We start from the raw sequence: 17491 nt of genomic DNA, 5'->3' as shown, positions 1-17491 counted from the left end.
ATAGGAGAGAGAGAGAGAGACCGCCAGCATAGGAGAGAGAGAGACCATCAACATAGGAGAGAGAGAGACCGCCAACATAGGAGAGAGAGACCGCCAACACAAGAGAGAGAGACGGCCAACATAGGAGAGAGAGAGAGACCGCCAACATAGGAGAGAGAGAGAGAGACCGCCAACATAGGAGAGAGAGAGAGACTGCCAACATAGGAGAGAGAGAGAGACCGCCAACATAGGAGAGAGAGAGAGTAGAGAGAGAGTAGAGAGAGAGTAGAGAGAGAGTAGAGAGAGAGTAGAGAGAGAGGAGAGAGAGGGGGGAGAGAGAGAGAGAGAGGAGAGAGAGGAGAGAGAGAGGAGAGAGAGAGAGGAGAGGGAGAGAGAGAGAGAGAGAGGAGAGAGGGGAGAGGAGAGAGGGAGAGAGAGACGAGAGAGGAGAGAGAGGAGAGGAGAGGAGAGAGAGCAGAGAGAGGAGAGGAGAGAGAAAGGAGAGGAGAGAGAGAGAGAGAGAGAGAGAGAGAGAGAGAGAGAGAGAGAGAGAGAGAGAGAGAGAGAGAGAGAGAGAGGAGAGAGAGACGGGAGAGAGAGAGGAGAGAGAGAGAGGAGAGAGAGAGGAGAGAGAGAGAGACCGCCAACATAGGAGAGAGAGAGAGACCGCCAACATAGGAGAGAGAGAGAGACTGCCAGCATAGGAGAGAGAGAGAGACCGTCAACATAGGAGAGAGAGAGAGACCGTCAACATAGGAGAGAGAGCGACCGCCAACATAGGAGAGAGAGACCGCCAACACAAGAGAGAGAGACGGCCAACATAGGAGAGAGAGAGACCGCCACATAGGAGAGAGAGAGACCGCCAACATAGGAGAGAGAGAGAGACCGCCAACATAGGAGAGAGACCGTCAACATAGGAGAGAGAGAGAGACCGTCAACATAGGAGAGAGAGAGACCGACAACATAGGAGAGAGAGACCGCCAACACAAGAGAGAGAGACGGCCAACATAGAGAGACCGCCAACATAGGAGAGAGAGAGAGACCGCCAACAATAGGAGAGAGAGAGGACCGACAACATAGGAGAGAGAGAGAGAGACCGCCAACACAAGAGAGAGAGAGAGAGACCGCCAACATAGGAGAGAGAGAGACCGCCAACATAGGAGAGAGAAAGTCATCATTGGGTCTCTGTGCTTTCTTATGCAATGCAAGCAGTTCATGGCTGGTGGGAGGGGCCAGCAGGGGGGGGCAGTATATAGCTTCCTAAAAGCATCCCAGCCCCCACCTCAGTACTCCTCATGGAGCCTTCACCCCTGATGCCAGTAGTGGGAGGAGTTATGCAAATATCACAATGGTTTGGAGTGGCATACTTTATTTACATAGGTAACACCCATATGTGATGCTGAACCTCCATGATTGGAAGAGCTGAAATCAGAGAAAGGAAAAGGTCAGGCCAGGAGCATTTAGGCTGAGGTGGAAAGGGTTGGATGATGCCGGATGTCCATATATTGGAATGTTATTTTCTTTCTTTCAGGGGATATCGGCTGCTCCGGGATCCGACCTCCAACCCAATGCCAGCACCCCTTCGTCATCATCGACCACCCTGCCTGCAGGCCCCGCCCCCCGTGAGACCTGGGGGGGGAAATATGAGTTCCTGCTCTCCTGTATTGGGTACTGCGTAGGATTGGGCAATGTCTGGAGGTTCCCCTACCTCTGCTACAGGAACGGGGGAGGTGAGGGCACAGCCAGCCAATCATATCACACCTCTCTCATCCCCCCACACCAGCTGAAACTTCAAACCAGGCTGTGAGGGGGAGGGAACCCTGCTGCTGCTCAATGACATCACAGGAGGGAGTGTCTGCCCCAGTCTCCACCCCCTTCTCCCCCCCCCCCGAGATTGTCCAGCCCCCTTCGCTGATTCATGGGGAGGGGGGTTGTGACTCGGAGAATAATTGCAGACATAGAATGAAATAATTTCCTCTGAAAATGAAAGTGAACTGACCAATGAGTGCCGTCATCCAAATAATTCCGAAAAAAAAATACAACCAAACATACCCCTGGGGGGGTGGGGGGGGGGACTTCAAAAGGTACATAATGAGATGCAGGACTCAAAATCTACCAGAAAAATACAATCTTTATTGATTACATTATAAAATGAGGTAAAGAGACAAAAAACTATACAGGACACCAAAGAAAAAACAAAGCCAACAGCATGTAGTCTCATAAATGATAAATCATTACTACTTGGGCTCGATTAACTGGTCTACGCGTTTCGTCATGAGCTTCCTCAGGACCTTTATGAATCAGAGTGGTTCTTCTCTATAATATGCGTGGTGAATAAAACACAGGGGACCAATAGGAGGGAAGGCAGCTAGAGCTACATCCGGTTTTACAAATATATAATAAACTTGTCTAGTGTGGCACAGAAGGCAGCGGCACGGATCGGGATCCACGCCATCTTAGGCTGGGAGGGTCACGGGCCCTAGGGCCATCTTTAATATTGATTGGACCCTGGGCAAATATTTTCTTGGGCCCTCCAAAATCCACTCATTACCTATTTGCAGGCAGTGCGGGCTCAAGGGGCAGCTGCATTGGGCCCCACAACAATGACTGGGCCCAGGGCAGCTCCCCCTTTTGCCCTGTGGTAAAGACGGCCCTGGTCACGGCCTCTCGTATATGGCCAGGATTCTCCGGCTAGAAGCTCTGATAAGGTTTATTCATGCAATACATAAATTCCTGTTACCACAGGATCAGTGCGGACTTTCTATTGGACCACACAGGGCCAACAATATCAAGTCGCCACTCTGTACTGGTTACTCTATATCTTCTGAGATCCCACTGGATCTCCTATGTGAATCTATCTTCTGAGATCCAGCCGGATCTCCTATGTGAATCTATCTTCTGAGATCCAGCCGGATCTCCTATGTGAATCTATCTTCTGAGATCCCACTGGATCTCCTATGTGAACCTATCTTCTGAGATCCCACTGGATCTCCTATGTGAATCTATCTTCTGAGATCCCACTGGATCTCCTATGTGAACCTATCTTCTGAGATCCCACTGGATCTCCTATGTGAATCTATCTTCTGAGATCCCACTGGATCTCCTATGTGAATCTATCTTCTGAGATCCCACTGGATCTCCTATGTGAATCTATCTTCTGAGATCCCACTGGATCTCCTATGTGAATCTATCTTCTGAGATCCCCCTGGATCTCCTATGTGAATCTATCTTCTGAGATCCCACTGGATCTCCTATGTGAATCTATCTTCTGAGATCCCCCTGGATCTCCTATGTGAATCTATCTTCTGAGATCCCGCTGGATCTCCTATGTGAATCTATCTTCTGAGATCCCACTGGATCTCCTATGTGAATCTATCTTCTGAGATCCCACTGGATCTCCTATGTGAATCTATCTTCTGAGATCCCACTGGATCTCCTATGTGAATCTATCTTCTGAGATCCCACTGGATCTCCTATGTGAATCTATCTTCTGAGATCCCACAGGATCTCCTATGTGAATCTATCTTCTGAGATCCCACTGGATCTCCTATGTGAATCTATCTTCTCAGATCCCACTGGATCTCCTATGTGAATCTATCTTCTGAGATCCCACTGGATCTCCTATGTGAATCTATCTTCTGAGATCCCACTGGATCTCCTATGTGAATCTATCTTCTCAGATCCCACTGGATCTCCTATGTGAATCTATCTTCTGAGATCCCACTGGATCTCCTATGTGAATCTATCTTCTGAGATCCCACTGGATCTCCTATGTGAATCTATCTTCTGAGATCCCACTGGATCTCCTATGTGAATCTATCTTCTCAGATCCCACTGGATCTCCTATGTGAATCTATCTTCTCAGATCCCACTGGATCTCCTATGTGAATCTATCTTCTGAGATCCCACTGGATCTCCTATGTGAATCTATCTTCTCAGATCCCACTGGATCTCCTATGTGAATCTATCTTCTCAGATCCCACTGGATCTCCTATGTGAATCTATCTTCTCAGATCCCACTGGATCTCCTATGTGAATCTATCTTCTGAGATCCCACTGGATCTCCTATGTGAATCTATCTTCTCAGATCCCACTGGATCTCCTATGTGAATCTATCTTCTCAGATCCCACTGGATCTCCTATGTGAATCTATCTTCTCAGATCCCACTGGATCTCCTATGTGAATCTATCTTCTGAGATCCCACTGGATCTCCTATGTGAATCTATCTTCTGAGATCCAGCCGGATCTCCTATGTGAATCTATCTTCTGAGATCCCACTGGATCTCCTATGTGAACCTATCTTCTGAGATCCCACTGGATCTCCTATGTGAATCTATCTTCTGAGATCCCACTGGATCTCCTATGTGAATCTATCTTCTGAGATCCCACTGGATCTCCTATGTGAATCTATCTTCTGAGATCCCACTGGATCTCCTATGTGAATCTATCTTCTGAGATCCCACTGGATCTCCTATGTGAATCTATCTTCTGAGATCCCACTGGATCTCCTATGTGAATCTATCTTCTGAGATCCCACTGGATCTCCTATGTGAATCTATCTTCTGAGATCCCACTGGATCTCCTATGTGAATCTATCTTCTGAGATCCCACTGGATCTCCTATGTGAATCTATCTTCTGAGATCCCACTGGATCTCCTATGTGAATCTATCTAGATCGGCACATTACAGTTCCTTGTTACCAGTTGGTCCTTGGATCTACGCCTAACTTGAACTTTAACCACTTAAGCCCCGGAGGATTTGGCTGCTCAAAGACCAGGGGGTATTTTGCGATTCGGCACTGCGTGACTTTAGCAGGCAATTGCGCGGTCGTGCGACGCTGTACCCAAATGAATTTGACGTCCTTTTTTTCCCATAAACAGAGCTTTCTTTTGGTGGTATTTGATCACCTGTGCGATTTTTATTTTTTGCGCTATAAACAAAAAAATAGCGACAATTTTGAAAAAATAACAATATTTTTCACATCTTACATGAAATACCCAAAAAAAAAATGTATTTGTAATTTGTTTTCTGCTACATATTTTTGGTAAGAAAAAATCGCATTAAGCGTATTTTGATTGGTTGGCGCAAAAGTTTTTGCGTTTACTAACGAAGGGAAAGATTTCTGTCATTTTTATATTTTTTTTTTTTAACTAGTAATGGCGGCGATCTGCGTTTTTTCTTTTTTTTTGTGGTACTGCGACTTTGCGGCGGACAGATTGGACCCTTGACTGACATTTTTGACACTTTTGGGGGTACCAGTGACATTACTACAGTAATCAGTGCTATACATATGCACTGTCACTGTACTAATGACACTGGTAGGGAAGGGGTTTATTTTATTGGTGATCAAGGGGTTAAATGTATCCCTAGGGGCGTGATTCTAACTGTGGGGGGTGTGGCTAGTGATGTAACCACAGAGACATACGATCCTACATAGCAGGATGGTATGATGTCTGCAGTTACATCAGGGAGAATGACAGTTGGTTGTGATTACATCAGCCGCCTGCCTTCCTCCCTCTCCACCGGGAGATCGCGAGTGACTGGAGGACATCGGAGCCACCGGTGACACACGCGGGGATAACTGAGGTCCTTCACCCCCACAATAAATGAGGTCTTTCATACCCACATGACTGAGGTCCTCCATTCCCCATAACTGAGCTTCTCCACCGCCCATAACTGAGGTCCTTCATCCCCCCATAGCTGAGGTCCTTGATTCACCCCCCCCCCACCATAACTGAGGTCCTTCATCCCCCCATAGCTGAGATCCTCCACCCCCCCCCCAAATATTTGGCCCTCCACCCCCCCCCCAAAGCTGAGGTCCTCTACCCCACCATAGCTGATTTCCTCCACCACTCCCCCCCCCCCATAACTTAGGTCCTTCACCCACCCCCATAACTGAGGTCCTCCATTCCCCCCCCCCCATAGCTGAGGTACCCAATCCCTCCCTCCCCCAAAGCTAAGGTTCCCCCCCCCAAGCTGAGGTCCTCCATCCCCCTTCATAGCTGAGGTCCTCTTTCCCCATTTTTAAAGCTGAGGTCCTTGATTCACCCCCCCCCCCCCCCCACCATAGCTGAGGTCCTTGATTTTTTTCCCCATCTACCCATAGCTGAGGTCCTCCATCCCCACATAGCTGAGGTGATCCATCTCCCCCCCCCCATAGCTGAGGTCCTCCATCCCCCCCATAACTGATCTCCTCCATCCCCCATAACTGAGGTCCTCCACCATTGTCAGTTTATATATCAATAAAGAACACTGGGAGGAGGGAAGTCATAGTGTGTCTCGGGTTAGGTTCTATATTTATAGTGAACACTGAGATTGGAAGGTCACTGTGTGTCCCGGGATAATGAACCGAGGATAATTGTGTTTATTCATCTGATTTCCTCTCCACGCCCAATACATAATTAGCAGGTAGACTGCAGTGAAACCTGACTGATCGACATGTCAGACCGGTGACAACATCGCTAGATCACTCTGCCCAGAACAGGTTTACATTCTACATGGTGTCAGCCTCACATTCTGAGTCACTATTACTCTACTCAGCAATATTCATAATGAAGGCCATCTCTTATCAGAAATAGATGGGGATGGAGACTGTCTGTCCTCAGGAACAGATGGGGACGGAGACTGTCTGTCCTCAGAAATAGATGGGGACGGAGACTGTCTGTCCTCAGAAATAGATGGGGATAGAGACTGGCTGTCCTCAGGAATAGATGGGGATGGAGACTGGCTGTCCTCAGGAATAGCTGGGGATGGAGACTGGCTGTCCTCAGGAATAGATGGGGACGGAGACTGGCTGTCCTCAGGAATAGATGGGGATGTAGACTGTCTGTCCTCAGGAATAGATGGGGACGGAGACTGGGTGTCCTCAGTAATAGATGGGGATGTAGACTGTCTGTCCTCAGGAATAAATGGGGACGAAGACTGGCTCTCCTCAGGAATAAATGGGGACGGAGACTGGCTCTCCTCAGGAATAGCTGGGGACGGAGACTGTCTGTCCTCAGGAATAGATGGGGATGGAGACTGGCTGTCCTCAGGAATAGATGGGGATGGAGACTGGCTGTCCTCAGGAATAGATGGGGACGGAGACTGGCTGTCCTCAGGAATAGATGGGGATGGAGTTTGTCTGTCCTCAGGAATAGATGGGAATGGAGACTGTCTGTCCTCAGGAATAGATGGGGGATGGAGACTGTCTGTCCTCAGGAATAGATGGGGGATGGAGACTATCTGTCCCCAGGAATAGATGGGGGATGGAGACTGTCTGTCCCCAGGAATAGATGGGGACGGAGATTGTCTGTCCTCAGGAATAGATGGGGATAGAGATTGTCTGTCCTCAGGAATAGATGGGGATGTAGACTGTCTGTCCTCAGGAATAGATGGGGATGGAGACTGGCTGTCCTCAGGAATAGATGGGGATGTAGACTGTCTGTCCTCAGGAATAGATGGGGACGGAGACTGGGTGTCCTCAGTAATAGATGGGGATGTAGACTGTCTGTCCTCAGGAATAGATGGGGATGGAGACTGGCTCTCCTTTAGGAATAGATGGGGACGGAGACTGGCTGTCCTCAGGAATAGATGGGGACGGAGACTGGCTGTCCTCAGGAATAGATGGGGACGGAGACTGGGTGTCCTCAGGAATTGTTGGGGAAGGAGACTGTCTGTCCTCAGGAATAGATGAGGATGGAGACTGGCTCTCCTCAGGAATAGATGGGGACGGAGACTGTCTGTCCTCAGGAATAGATGGGGGATGGAGACTGTCTGTCCTCAGGAATAGATGGGGAAGGAGACTGTCTGTCCTCAGGAATAGATGGGGACGAAGACTGGCTGTCCTCAGGAATAGATGGGGATGGAGACTGGCTCTCCTCAGCAATAGATGGGGATGGAGATTGTCTGTCCTCAGGAATAGATGGGGACGGAGACTGGCTGTCCTCAGGAATAGATGGGGACGGAGACTGTCTCTCCTCAGGAATAGATGGGGACAAAGACTGGCTCTCCTCAGGAATAGATAGGGATGGAGACTGTCTGTCCTCAGGAAGAGATGGGGATGGAGACTGTCTGTCCTCAGAAATAGATGGGGATGGAGACTGTCTGTCCTCAGGAATAGATGGGGACGAAGACTGGCTGTCCTCAGGAATAGATGGGGACGGAGACTGTCTGTCCTCAGGAATAGATGGGGATGGAGACTGTCTGTCCTCAGGAATAGATGGGGACGGAGACTGTCTGTCCTCAGGAATAGATGGAGACGGAGACTGTCTGTCCTCAGGAATAGATGGGGATGGAGACTGGCTCTCCTCAGGAATAGATGGGGATGGAGGCTGGCTCTCCTCAGGAATAGATGGGGACAGAGACTGTCTCTCCTCAGGAATACATGGGGACAAAGACTGGCTCTCCTCAGGAATAGATGGGGACGGAGATTGTCTGTCCTCAGGAAGAGATGGGGATGGAGACTGTCTGTCCTCAGAAATAGATGGGGATGGAGACTGTCTGTCCTCAGGAATAGATGGGGATAGAGACTGGCTGTCCTCAGGAATAGATGGGGACGGAGACTGTCTGTCCTCAGGAATAGATGGGGATGGAGACTGGCTGTCCTCAGGAATAGATGGGGGATGGAGACTGTCTGTCCCCAGGAATAGATGGGGATAGAGACTGTCTGTCCTCAGGAATAGATGGGGATAGAGACTGTCTGTCCTCAGGAATAGATGGGGATGTAGACTGTCTGTCCTCAGGAATAGATGGGGATGGAGACTGGCTGTCCTCAGGAATAGATGGGGATGTAGACTGTCTGTCCTCAGGAATAGATGGGGATGTAGACTGTCTGTCCTCAGGAGTAGATGGGGATGGAGACTGGCTCTCCTCAGGAATAGATGGGGATAGAGACTGGCTCTCCTCAGGAATAGATGGGGACGGAGACTGGCTCTCCTCAGGAATAGATGGGATGGAGACTGTCTGTCCTCAGGAATAGATGGGATGGAGACTGTCTGTCCTCAGGAATAGATGGGAATGGAGACTGTCTGTCCTCAGGAATAGATGGGGACGGAGACTGGCTCTCCTCAGGAATAGATGGGGACGGAGACTGGCTGTCCTCAGGAATAGATGGGGACGGAGACTGGGTGTCCTCAGGAATTGATGGGGAAGGAGACTGTCTGTCCTCAGGAATAGATGGGGACAAAGACTGGCTCTCCTCAGGAATAGATGGGGACGGAGATTGCCTGTCCTCAGGAAGAGATGGGGATGGAGACTGTCTGTCTTCAGAAATTGATGGGGATGGAGACTGTCTGTCCTCAGGAATAGATGGGGACGAAGACTGGCTGTCCTCAGGAATAGATGGGGACGGAGACTGTCTGTCCTCAGGAATAGATGGGGATGGAGACTGTCTGTCCTCAGGAATAGATGGGGACGGAGACTGTCTGTCCTCAGGAATAGATGGGGACGGAGACTGGCTGTCCTCAGGAATAGATGGGGATGGAGACTGGCTGTCCTCAGGAATAGATGGGGATGGAGGCTGGCTCTCCTCAGGAATAGATGGGGACGGAGACTGTCTCTGCTCAGGAATAGATGGGGACGGAGATTGTCTGTCCTCAGGAAGAGATGGGGATGGAGACTGTCTGTCCTCAGAAATAGATGGGGATGGAGACTGTCTGTCCTCAGGAATAGATGGGGACGAAGACTGGCTGTCCTCAGGAATAGATGGGGACGGAGACTGTCTGTCCTCAGGAATAGATGGGGATGGAGACTGGCTGTCCTCAGGAATAGATGGGGATGGAGACTGGCTGTCCTCAGGAATAGATGGGGACGGAGACTGGCTGTCCTCAGGAATAGATGGGGATGGAGTTTGTCTGTCCTCAGGAATAGATCGGAATGGAGACTGTCTGTCCTCAGGAATAGATGGGGGATGGAGACTGTCTGTCCTCAGGAATAGATGGGGGATGGAGACTATCTGTCCCCAGGAATAGATGGGGGATGGAGACTGTCTGTCCCCAGGAATAGATGGGGATAGAGACTGTCTGTCCTCAGGAATAGATGGGGATAGAGACTGTCTGTCCTCAGGAATAGATGGGGATGTAGACTGTCTGTCCTCAGGAATAGATGGGGATGGAGACTGGCTGTCCTCAGGAATAGATGGGGATGTAGACTGTCTGTCCTCAGGAATAGATGGGGACGGAGACTGGGAATAGATGGGGGATGGAGACTGTCTGTCCCAAGGAATAGATGGGGATGGAGACTGGCTCTCCTCTGGAATAGATGGGGATAGAGACTGGCTCTCCTCAGGAATAGATGGGGACGGAGACTGGCTCTCCTCAGGAATAGATGGGGACGGAGACTGGCTGTCCTCAGGAATAGATGGGGACGGAGACTGGGTGTCCTCAGGAATTGATGGGGAAGGAGACTGTCTGTCCTCAGGAATAGATGGGGACAAAGACTGGCTCTCCTCAGGAATAGATGGGGACGGAGATTGTCTGTCCTCAGGAAGAGATGGGGATGGAGACTCTGTCCTCAGAAATAGATGGGGATGGAGACTGTCTGTCCTCAGGAATAGATGGGGATGAAGACTGGCTGTCCTCAGGAATAGATGGGGATGGAGACTGTCTGTCTGTCCTCAGGAATAGATGGGGATGGAGACTGTCTGTCCTCAGGAATAGATGGGGACGGAGACTGGCTGTCCTCAGGAATAGATGGGGATGGAGACTGGCTGTCCTCAGGAATAGATGGGGATGGAGGCTGGCTCTCCTCAGGAATAGATGGGGACGGAGACTGTCTCTCCTCAGGAATAGATGGGGACAAAGACTGGCTCTCCTCGGGAATAGATGGGGACCGAGATTGTCTGTCCTCAGGAATAGATGGGGATGGAGGCTGGCTGTCCTCAGGAATAGATAGGGATGGAGACTGGCTCTCCTCAGGAGTAGATGGGGATGGAGACTGGCTGTCCTTTGGAATAGATAGGGATGGAGACTGGCTCTCCTCAGGAATAGATAGGGATGGAGACTGGCTCTCCTCAGGAGTAGATGGGGATGGAGACTGGCTGTCCTTAGGAATAGATAGGGATGGAGACTGGCTCTCCTCAGGAGTAGATGGGGATGGAGACTGGCTGTCCTTAGGAATAGATGGGGATGGAGACTGGCTGTCCTTAGGAATAGATGGGGATGGAGATTGGCTGTCCTCAGGAATAGATAGGGATGGAGACTGGCTCTCCTCAGGAGTAGATGGGGATGGAGACTGGCTCTCCTCAGGAATAGATGGGGACGGAGACTGGCTCTCCTCAGGAATAGATGGGGACGGAGACTGGCTCTCCTCAGGAATAGATGGGGACGGAGACTGGCTGTCCTTAGGAATAGATGGGGACGGAGACTGGCTGTCCTCAGGAATAGATGGGGACGGAGACTGGCTGTCCTCAGGAATAGATGGGGATGGAGACTGGCTGTCCTTAGGAATAGATAGGGATGGAGACTGGCTCTCCTCAGGAGTAGATGGGGATGGAGACTGGCTGTCCTTAGGAGTAGATGGGGATGGAGACTGGCTGTCCTTAGGAATAGATGGGGATGGAGACTGGCTGTCCTCAGGAATAGATAGGGATGGAGACTGGCTCTCCTCAGGAATAGATGGGAACGGAGACTGGCTCTCCTCAGGAATAGATGGGGACGGAGACTGGCTTTCCTCAGGAATAGATGGGGACGGAGACTGGCTCTCCTCAGGAATAGATGGGGACGGAGACTGGCTCTCCTCAGGAATAGATGGGGACGGAGACTGGCTGTCCTTAGGAATAGATGGGGACGGAGACTGGCTGTCCTCAGGAATAGATGGGGACGGAGACTGGCTCTCCTCAGGAGTAGATGGGGATGGAGACTGGCTGTCCTTAGGAATAGATGAGGATGGAGACTGGCTCTCCTCAGGAATAGATGGGGATGGAGACTGGCTCTCCTCAGGAGTAGATGGGGATGGAGACTAGCTGTCCTTAGGAATAGATAGGGATGGAGACTGGCTCTCCTCAGGAGTAGATGGGGATGGAGACTGGCTGTTCTTAGGAATAGATGGGGATGGAGACTGGCTCTCCTCAGGAATAGATGGGGATGGAGACTGGCTGTCCTCAGGAATAGATGGGGACGGAGACTGGCTTTCCTCAGGAATAGATGGGGACGGAGACTGGCTCTCCTCAGGAGTAGATGGGGATGGAGACTGGCTCTCCTCAGGAGTAGATGGGAATGGAGACTGGCTGTCCTCAGGAATAGATGGGGATGGAGACTGGCTTTCTTCAGGAATAGATGGGGATGGAGGCTGGCTGTCCTCAGGAATAGATGGGACGGAGACTATCTGTCCTCAGGAATAGATGGGGATGGAGACTGGCTGTCCTCAGGAATAGATGGGGACGGAGACTGGCTGTCCTCAGGAATAGATGGGGACGGAGACTGGCTGTCCTCAGGAATCGATGGGGACGGAGACTGGCTCTCCTCAGGAATAGATGGGGACGGAGACTGGCTCTCCTCAGGAATAGATGGGGACGGAGACTGGCTCTCCTCAGGAATAGATGGGGACGGAGACTGGCTGTCCTCAGGAATAGATGGGGACGGAGACTGGCTGTCCTCAGGAATAGATGGGGACGGAGACTGGCTCTCCTCAGGAATAGATGGGGACGGAGACTGGCTGTCCTTAGGAATAGATGGGGACGGAGACTGGCTGTCCTTAGGAATAGATGGGGACGGAGACTGGCTGTCCTCAGGAATAGATGGGGATGGAGACTGGCTGTCCTCAGGAATAGATAGGGATGGAGACTGGCTCTTCTCGGACATATGTCCAGGCTGGTCCAGGGCATATCTAGGAATACAGCCATTCACAGTAGCCGAGGGTTACTTGTTCTCCATAACTAGCTCATATAAAGACCTGTAGAGTCCCACATGCATGTCCTGAGGTTAGTACATATCATCACTGGGGAAGGGGACATATACATATCATCACTGGGGGAGGGGGTAATAAACATATCATTACCTCGGGAGAATGTATACATATCATCACTGGGGAAGGGGGACATATTTCATCCCTGGGGAAGGAGGACAATGCAAAGGGAGGTTATGAGAAAGGAGGCGTGGTCTTCCTGGCCATGTGAATCACAGGACTGGCCGGGAGGGATTCATGTGTAGAGGGTCCATGGGTGAAGAGTCTTCTCCTTGTCATTTAAAGCCAGATCTGTGATCCTCCATATCCAGAGTGTGACGGAACCGACTCACAATGTGCTTGCGTGCTTCCGTTATCACTTCCTTCAGTCTTAAATATAGATATCAGATATTATAGCCACCCTACATACAAGACTAGCCGAGTATAGCTTGTATAAGATCTGGAACCGTTTATTGAACAACCTCGCACAGAATATATACCCCACCATGTCAGGTGAGCCTGATTACATTATCATATGCAGATGAAATTGTATACAGAAACATAATTAACCTGAGCTAATTAACTAACTATCTGACAGAAACAATAGGTGAATGGGAACCCACACCTAGACAATGTTATAATTAACATGCTAATTAACTTGGCACTTAAACCAGCCTGGATGACCAGATTGCCGGCAACAAGAATAAAATGAAGTGCATTACACATTATCCTACGTATAAACACAGAACACCTTAGCAGGAGACCCCAGTAGCAGACTGTCCATCTCCTACCTACAATAGTCTATTAGGTAAAGCTCAAACAATGTTCCATCCTTCTGATACAGTGGAGTTAATGCATCTTTGACTTCTTGAGGGATATTGTGGATAAATATTACTGTCCCATTTGAAGTAATGTAAACCACAGTCTCAGTGTCCATTAAGTATCTGGCCATCATTTTCTTAGTCACCCTGTGCCCCTAATAGACACAGGGGTGACTTACACATAAGAGGGACCTAGGGGGCTGAGACAGATATTTACCAACCTCTCTAAGGTCAGCTGGGTTCCACGGGCCCCCCAACCAAAGTGACTCCCGTCAAACCGAGCTTAGCAGAATCCAGAATGAGATTGTTATGTTGTATATGCTCAATTGGTTGGATTATATCTGATGGTGAATGTTGTTTTTTTTTTCCTCTCTCAGGAGCCTTCCTCATACCCTACTCCATCATGCTCTTCTTCACTGGCCTCCCCCTCTTCCTGATGGAGCTGAGTCTAGGCCAGTATGGGGCCGCGGGTCCCATCACTGTCTGGAAGTGCTGCCCGATCCTGAAAGGTAATGTGTTAGAAAATGGAGCTGAACTAAGAGCTCCACCCTGAAGATAAAGCGCTGTGTAAAGGTGGAGCTGAACCCTTTACATATTCTGTACATGGGGCAGGGGGTCCTCTGTTCTTTGCCTTGATCTTCTCCAGAACCTCAGCTCCTCTGACACACCAGGCTGGGGGTACAACCATACAATGTCACAGGAAATCACTGAAGGTCATACTTATTACCCAGTAGGAAATCACTGAAGGTCATACTTAGTACCCAGTAAGAAATCACTGAAGGTCATACTTAGTACCCAGTAGGAAATCACTGAAGGTCATACTTAGTACCCAGTAGGAAATCACTGAAGGTCATACTTAGTACCCAGTAGGAAATCACTGAAGGTCATACTTATTACCCAGTAGGAAATCACTGTAGGTCATACTTAGTACCCAGTAAGAAATCACTGAAGGTCATACTTAGTACCCAGTAGGAAATCACTGAAGGTCATACTTAGTACCCAGTAGGAAATCACTGAAGGTCATACTTATTACCCAGTAGGAAATCACTGAAGGTCATACTTAGTACCCAGTAAGAAATCACTGAAGGTCATACTTAGTACCCAGTAGGAAATCACTGAAGGTCATACTTAGTACCCAGTAGGAAATCACTGAAGGTCATACTTAGTACCCAGTAGGAAATCACTGAAGGTCATACTTAGTACCCAGTAGTAATGCATGATCAAGAAAACACCAAACCAGGGAGTAAAGGCAAACCTAATAAATTGTCACCCAATATGGTTGGTAACTAGGTAAGAATGGAATTCATAACAATGTAATAACACAATTCCGCATACATAGGGATTACCAGAAAGCATTTGGCTTGAGACGACATTTGGCATCCAGATCAGCATAAACCGTAACAAGGCCTGCCAGTGCAGCAGTGAGGAGTAGTAGTAGTAATCTGCCGAGTGCTGGAACTATACTGCCAGATCACATTTATGGTGGCAATGCCAGTCCTAGACTGACCGGGTATGAGCTGACCAAAAGAAAAGGAGGATGGTAGGGGAGGGGGTAGGGGAACAAAGAAGGCTTGCAGAAGAATTATTAATATAGGGGCATTCCTCTGAGATTTTCTTCTGCCGGCTATTGTTGGGGCTCTTTAAGAGTGTCAGTGCATTTAGAGACAGTCCCAGGTAACCTGCATGCAGTACATGTGCAGTATAGATAGTGTATAGTCTTGGCACAGGTGCAAGGTAGATGTGGTAAAGGTTTGGTATAATGCGGTATAGGGTTGGTAAGGGTGCAGTCTGTGTTTGGAATAAGTGCAGTAGAGGGTGCGGTATGGATTGGGAACACTTGGTGTGAGTGGCTCAGTCCCTGCTAGCTGTGTCAGTAATGGGTGAATAGCCCTCTCACCAGTCGCTGTAGAAGGTGAGGCCCCCCTCAATCTCTCTCTGAAGGCCTCGGGTGATCAGCGGTGGGAAGCAGAGGGTGAGTGGATCCTCCAGTCTCCTTGTGTCGGAGGTGCAGGTGCTGTGATGTGGTTGGTGCCCCACTGCCCCCATGTGTCCTCCCTCCCAGTCTGAGGCTCAGGTGAATATCCAGACATAGGTGCGCTCTCTCTCTCTCCCTCCCTCAGTGCCAAAGAGGAAGAGCTTTTCCAGGCAGTTTAATAAAAATCCGGTCTCCACTCCTCCTACTGCACAGTGCCTATTGGGATCTGTAGTGTAAGGAGTCCATTTATCTCATTGTATGGCTGCCGTCCAAAAGTACAACTCCCAGGATTCTTAGGGCTCTGCATAGAAGTCAATGGCCTGCTTTATATACAAAGGTACGGCCCTCCTAGGACCAATCATGTCTGACATACAATGGTACGGCCCTCCTAGGACCAGTCATGTCTGATATACAATGGTGAGGTCCTCATAGGACCAGTCATGTCTGACATACAATGGTGTGGTCCTCCTAGGACCAGTCATGTCTGACATACAATGGTGAGGTCCTCATAGGACCAGTCATGTCTGACATATAATGGTGAGGTCCTTTATAGGACCAGTCATGTCTGACATACAATGGTGTGGTCCTTTATAGGACCAGTCATGTCTGACATACAATGGTGTGGTCCTCATAGGACCAGTCATGTCTGACATACCATGGTGAGGTCCTTTATAGGACCAGTCATGTCTGACATATAATGGTGAGGTGCTTTATAGGACCAGTCATGTCTGACATATAATGGTGAGGTCCTCCTAGGACCAGTCATGTCTGACATACCATGGTGAGGTCCTTTATAGGACCAGTCATGTCTGACATATAATGGTGAGGTCCTTTATAGGACCAGTCATGTCTGACATATAATGGTGAGGTCCTCCTAGGACCAGTCATGTCTGACATACAATGGTGTGGTCCTTTATAGGACCAGTCATGTCTGACATACAATGGTGTGGTCCTCATAGGACCAGTCATGTCTGACATACCATGGTGAGGTCCTTTATAGGACCAGTCATGTCTGACATACAATGGTGAGGTCCTCCTAGGACCAGTCATGTCTGACATATAATGGTGAGGTCCTCCTAGGACCAGTCATGTCTGACATACAATGGTGTGGTCCTCATAGAACCAGTCATGTCTGACATACCATGGTGAGGTCCTTTATAGGACCAGTCATGTCTGACATACAATGGTGTGGTCCTCCTAGAACCAGTCATGTCTGACATACCACGGTGAGGTCCTTTATAGGACCAGTCATGTCTGACATACCATGGTGAGGTCCTTTATAGGACCAGTCATGTCTTGTTCTTCTTGCTCTGAATTCTGGGATGTGGGTGGAATTTGGATTTCATGTAATCAGAGGACCGGCAATGATCGATCGTTTCCCCATTGTTCTCCTCAGGTATTGGGATTGGGATGCTCCTGGTCTCCTCTCTGGTCTCTCTCTATTATAATGTCATCATTGCCTGGACCTTCTATTACCTGGGCCGGTCCTTCCAGAACCCCCTCCCCTGGTCCTGCCAGGCCCCCAAGTACATCCAGTTATGTGCGGTAAGATCCTGCCCCCGTCTGTATGAGCAATTTGGGATGTGTCCCGTGTTCCATCTGTCGTGTGTCCCGTGTTCCATCTGTCGCGTGTCCCGTGTGGCATCTGTCGTGTGTCCCGTGTTCCATCTGTTGTGTGTCCCGTGTTCCATCTGTCGTGTGTCCTGTGTGCCATCTGTCGTGTGTCCCGTGTGGCATCTGTCGTGTGTCCCGTGTTCCATCTGTCGTGTGTCCCGTGTTCCATCTGTCGTGTGTCCCGTGTGCCATCTGTCGTGTGTCCCGTGTTCCATCTGTCGTGTGTCCCGTGTTCCATCT

At 49.6% G+C, this 17491-nt stretch overlaps 1 protein-coding gene across 1 annotated transcript in view; it reads left to right on the top strand.

Moving 5' to 3' along the window:
• Positions 1-1596: 1596 nt before the first annotated feature.
• Positions 1597-17491, top strand: part of LOC309543491 (sodium-dependent proline transporter-like) — a 53397-nt gene continuing 37502 nt past the window's right edge. The window contains exons 1-3 of the mRNA XM_082275968.1: positions 1597-1709; positions 14040-14171; positions 17034-17182. Coding sequence (XP_082132094.1) covers positions 14066-14171; positions 17034-17182 — 255 coding nt within the window. The 5' untranslated portion in view covers positions 1597-1709; positions 14040-14065. The remainder of the gene's footprint in view (positions 1710-14039; positions 14172-17033; positions 17183-17491) is intronic.

This window comes from Pelophylax lessonae (assembly GCF_965119305.1).
Source record: "Pelophylax lessonae genome assembly, contig: HAP1_SCAFFOLD_108, whole genome shotgun sequence".
In the NCBI taxonomy this organism is placed as follows: domain Eukaryota; kingdom Metazoa; phylum Chordata; class Amphibia; order Anura; family Ranidae; genus Pelophylax; species Pelophylax lessonae.
Note: the sequence above shows the minus strand (reverse complement) of the source record. Positions and strands in the feature narration are given on the sequence as shown.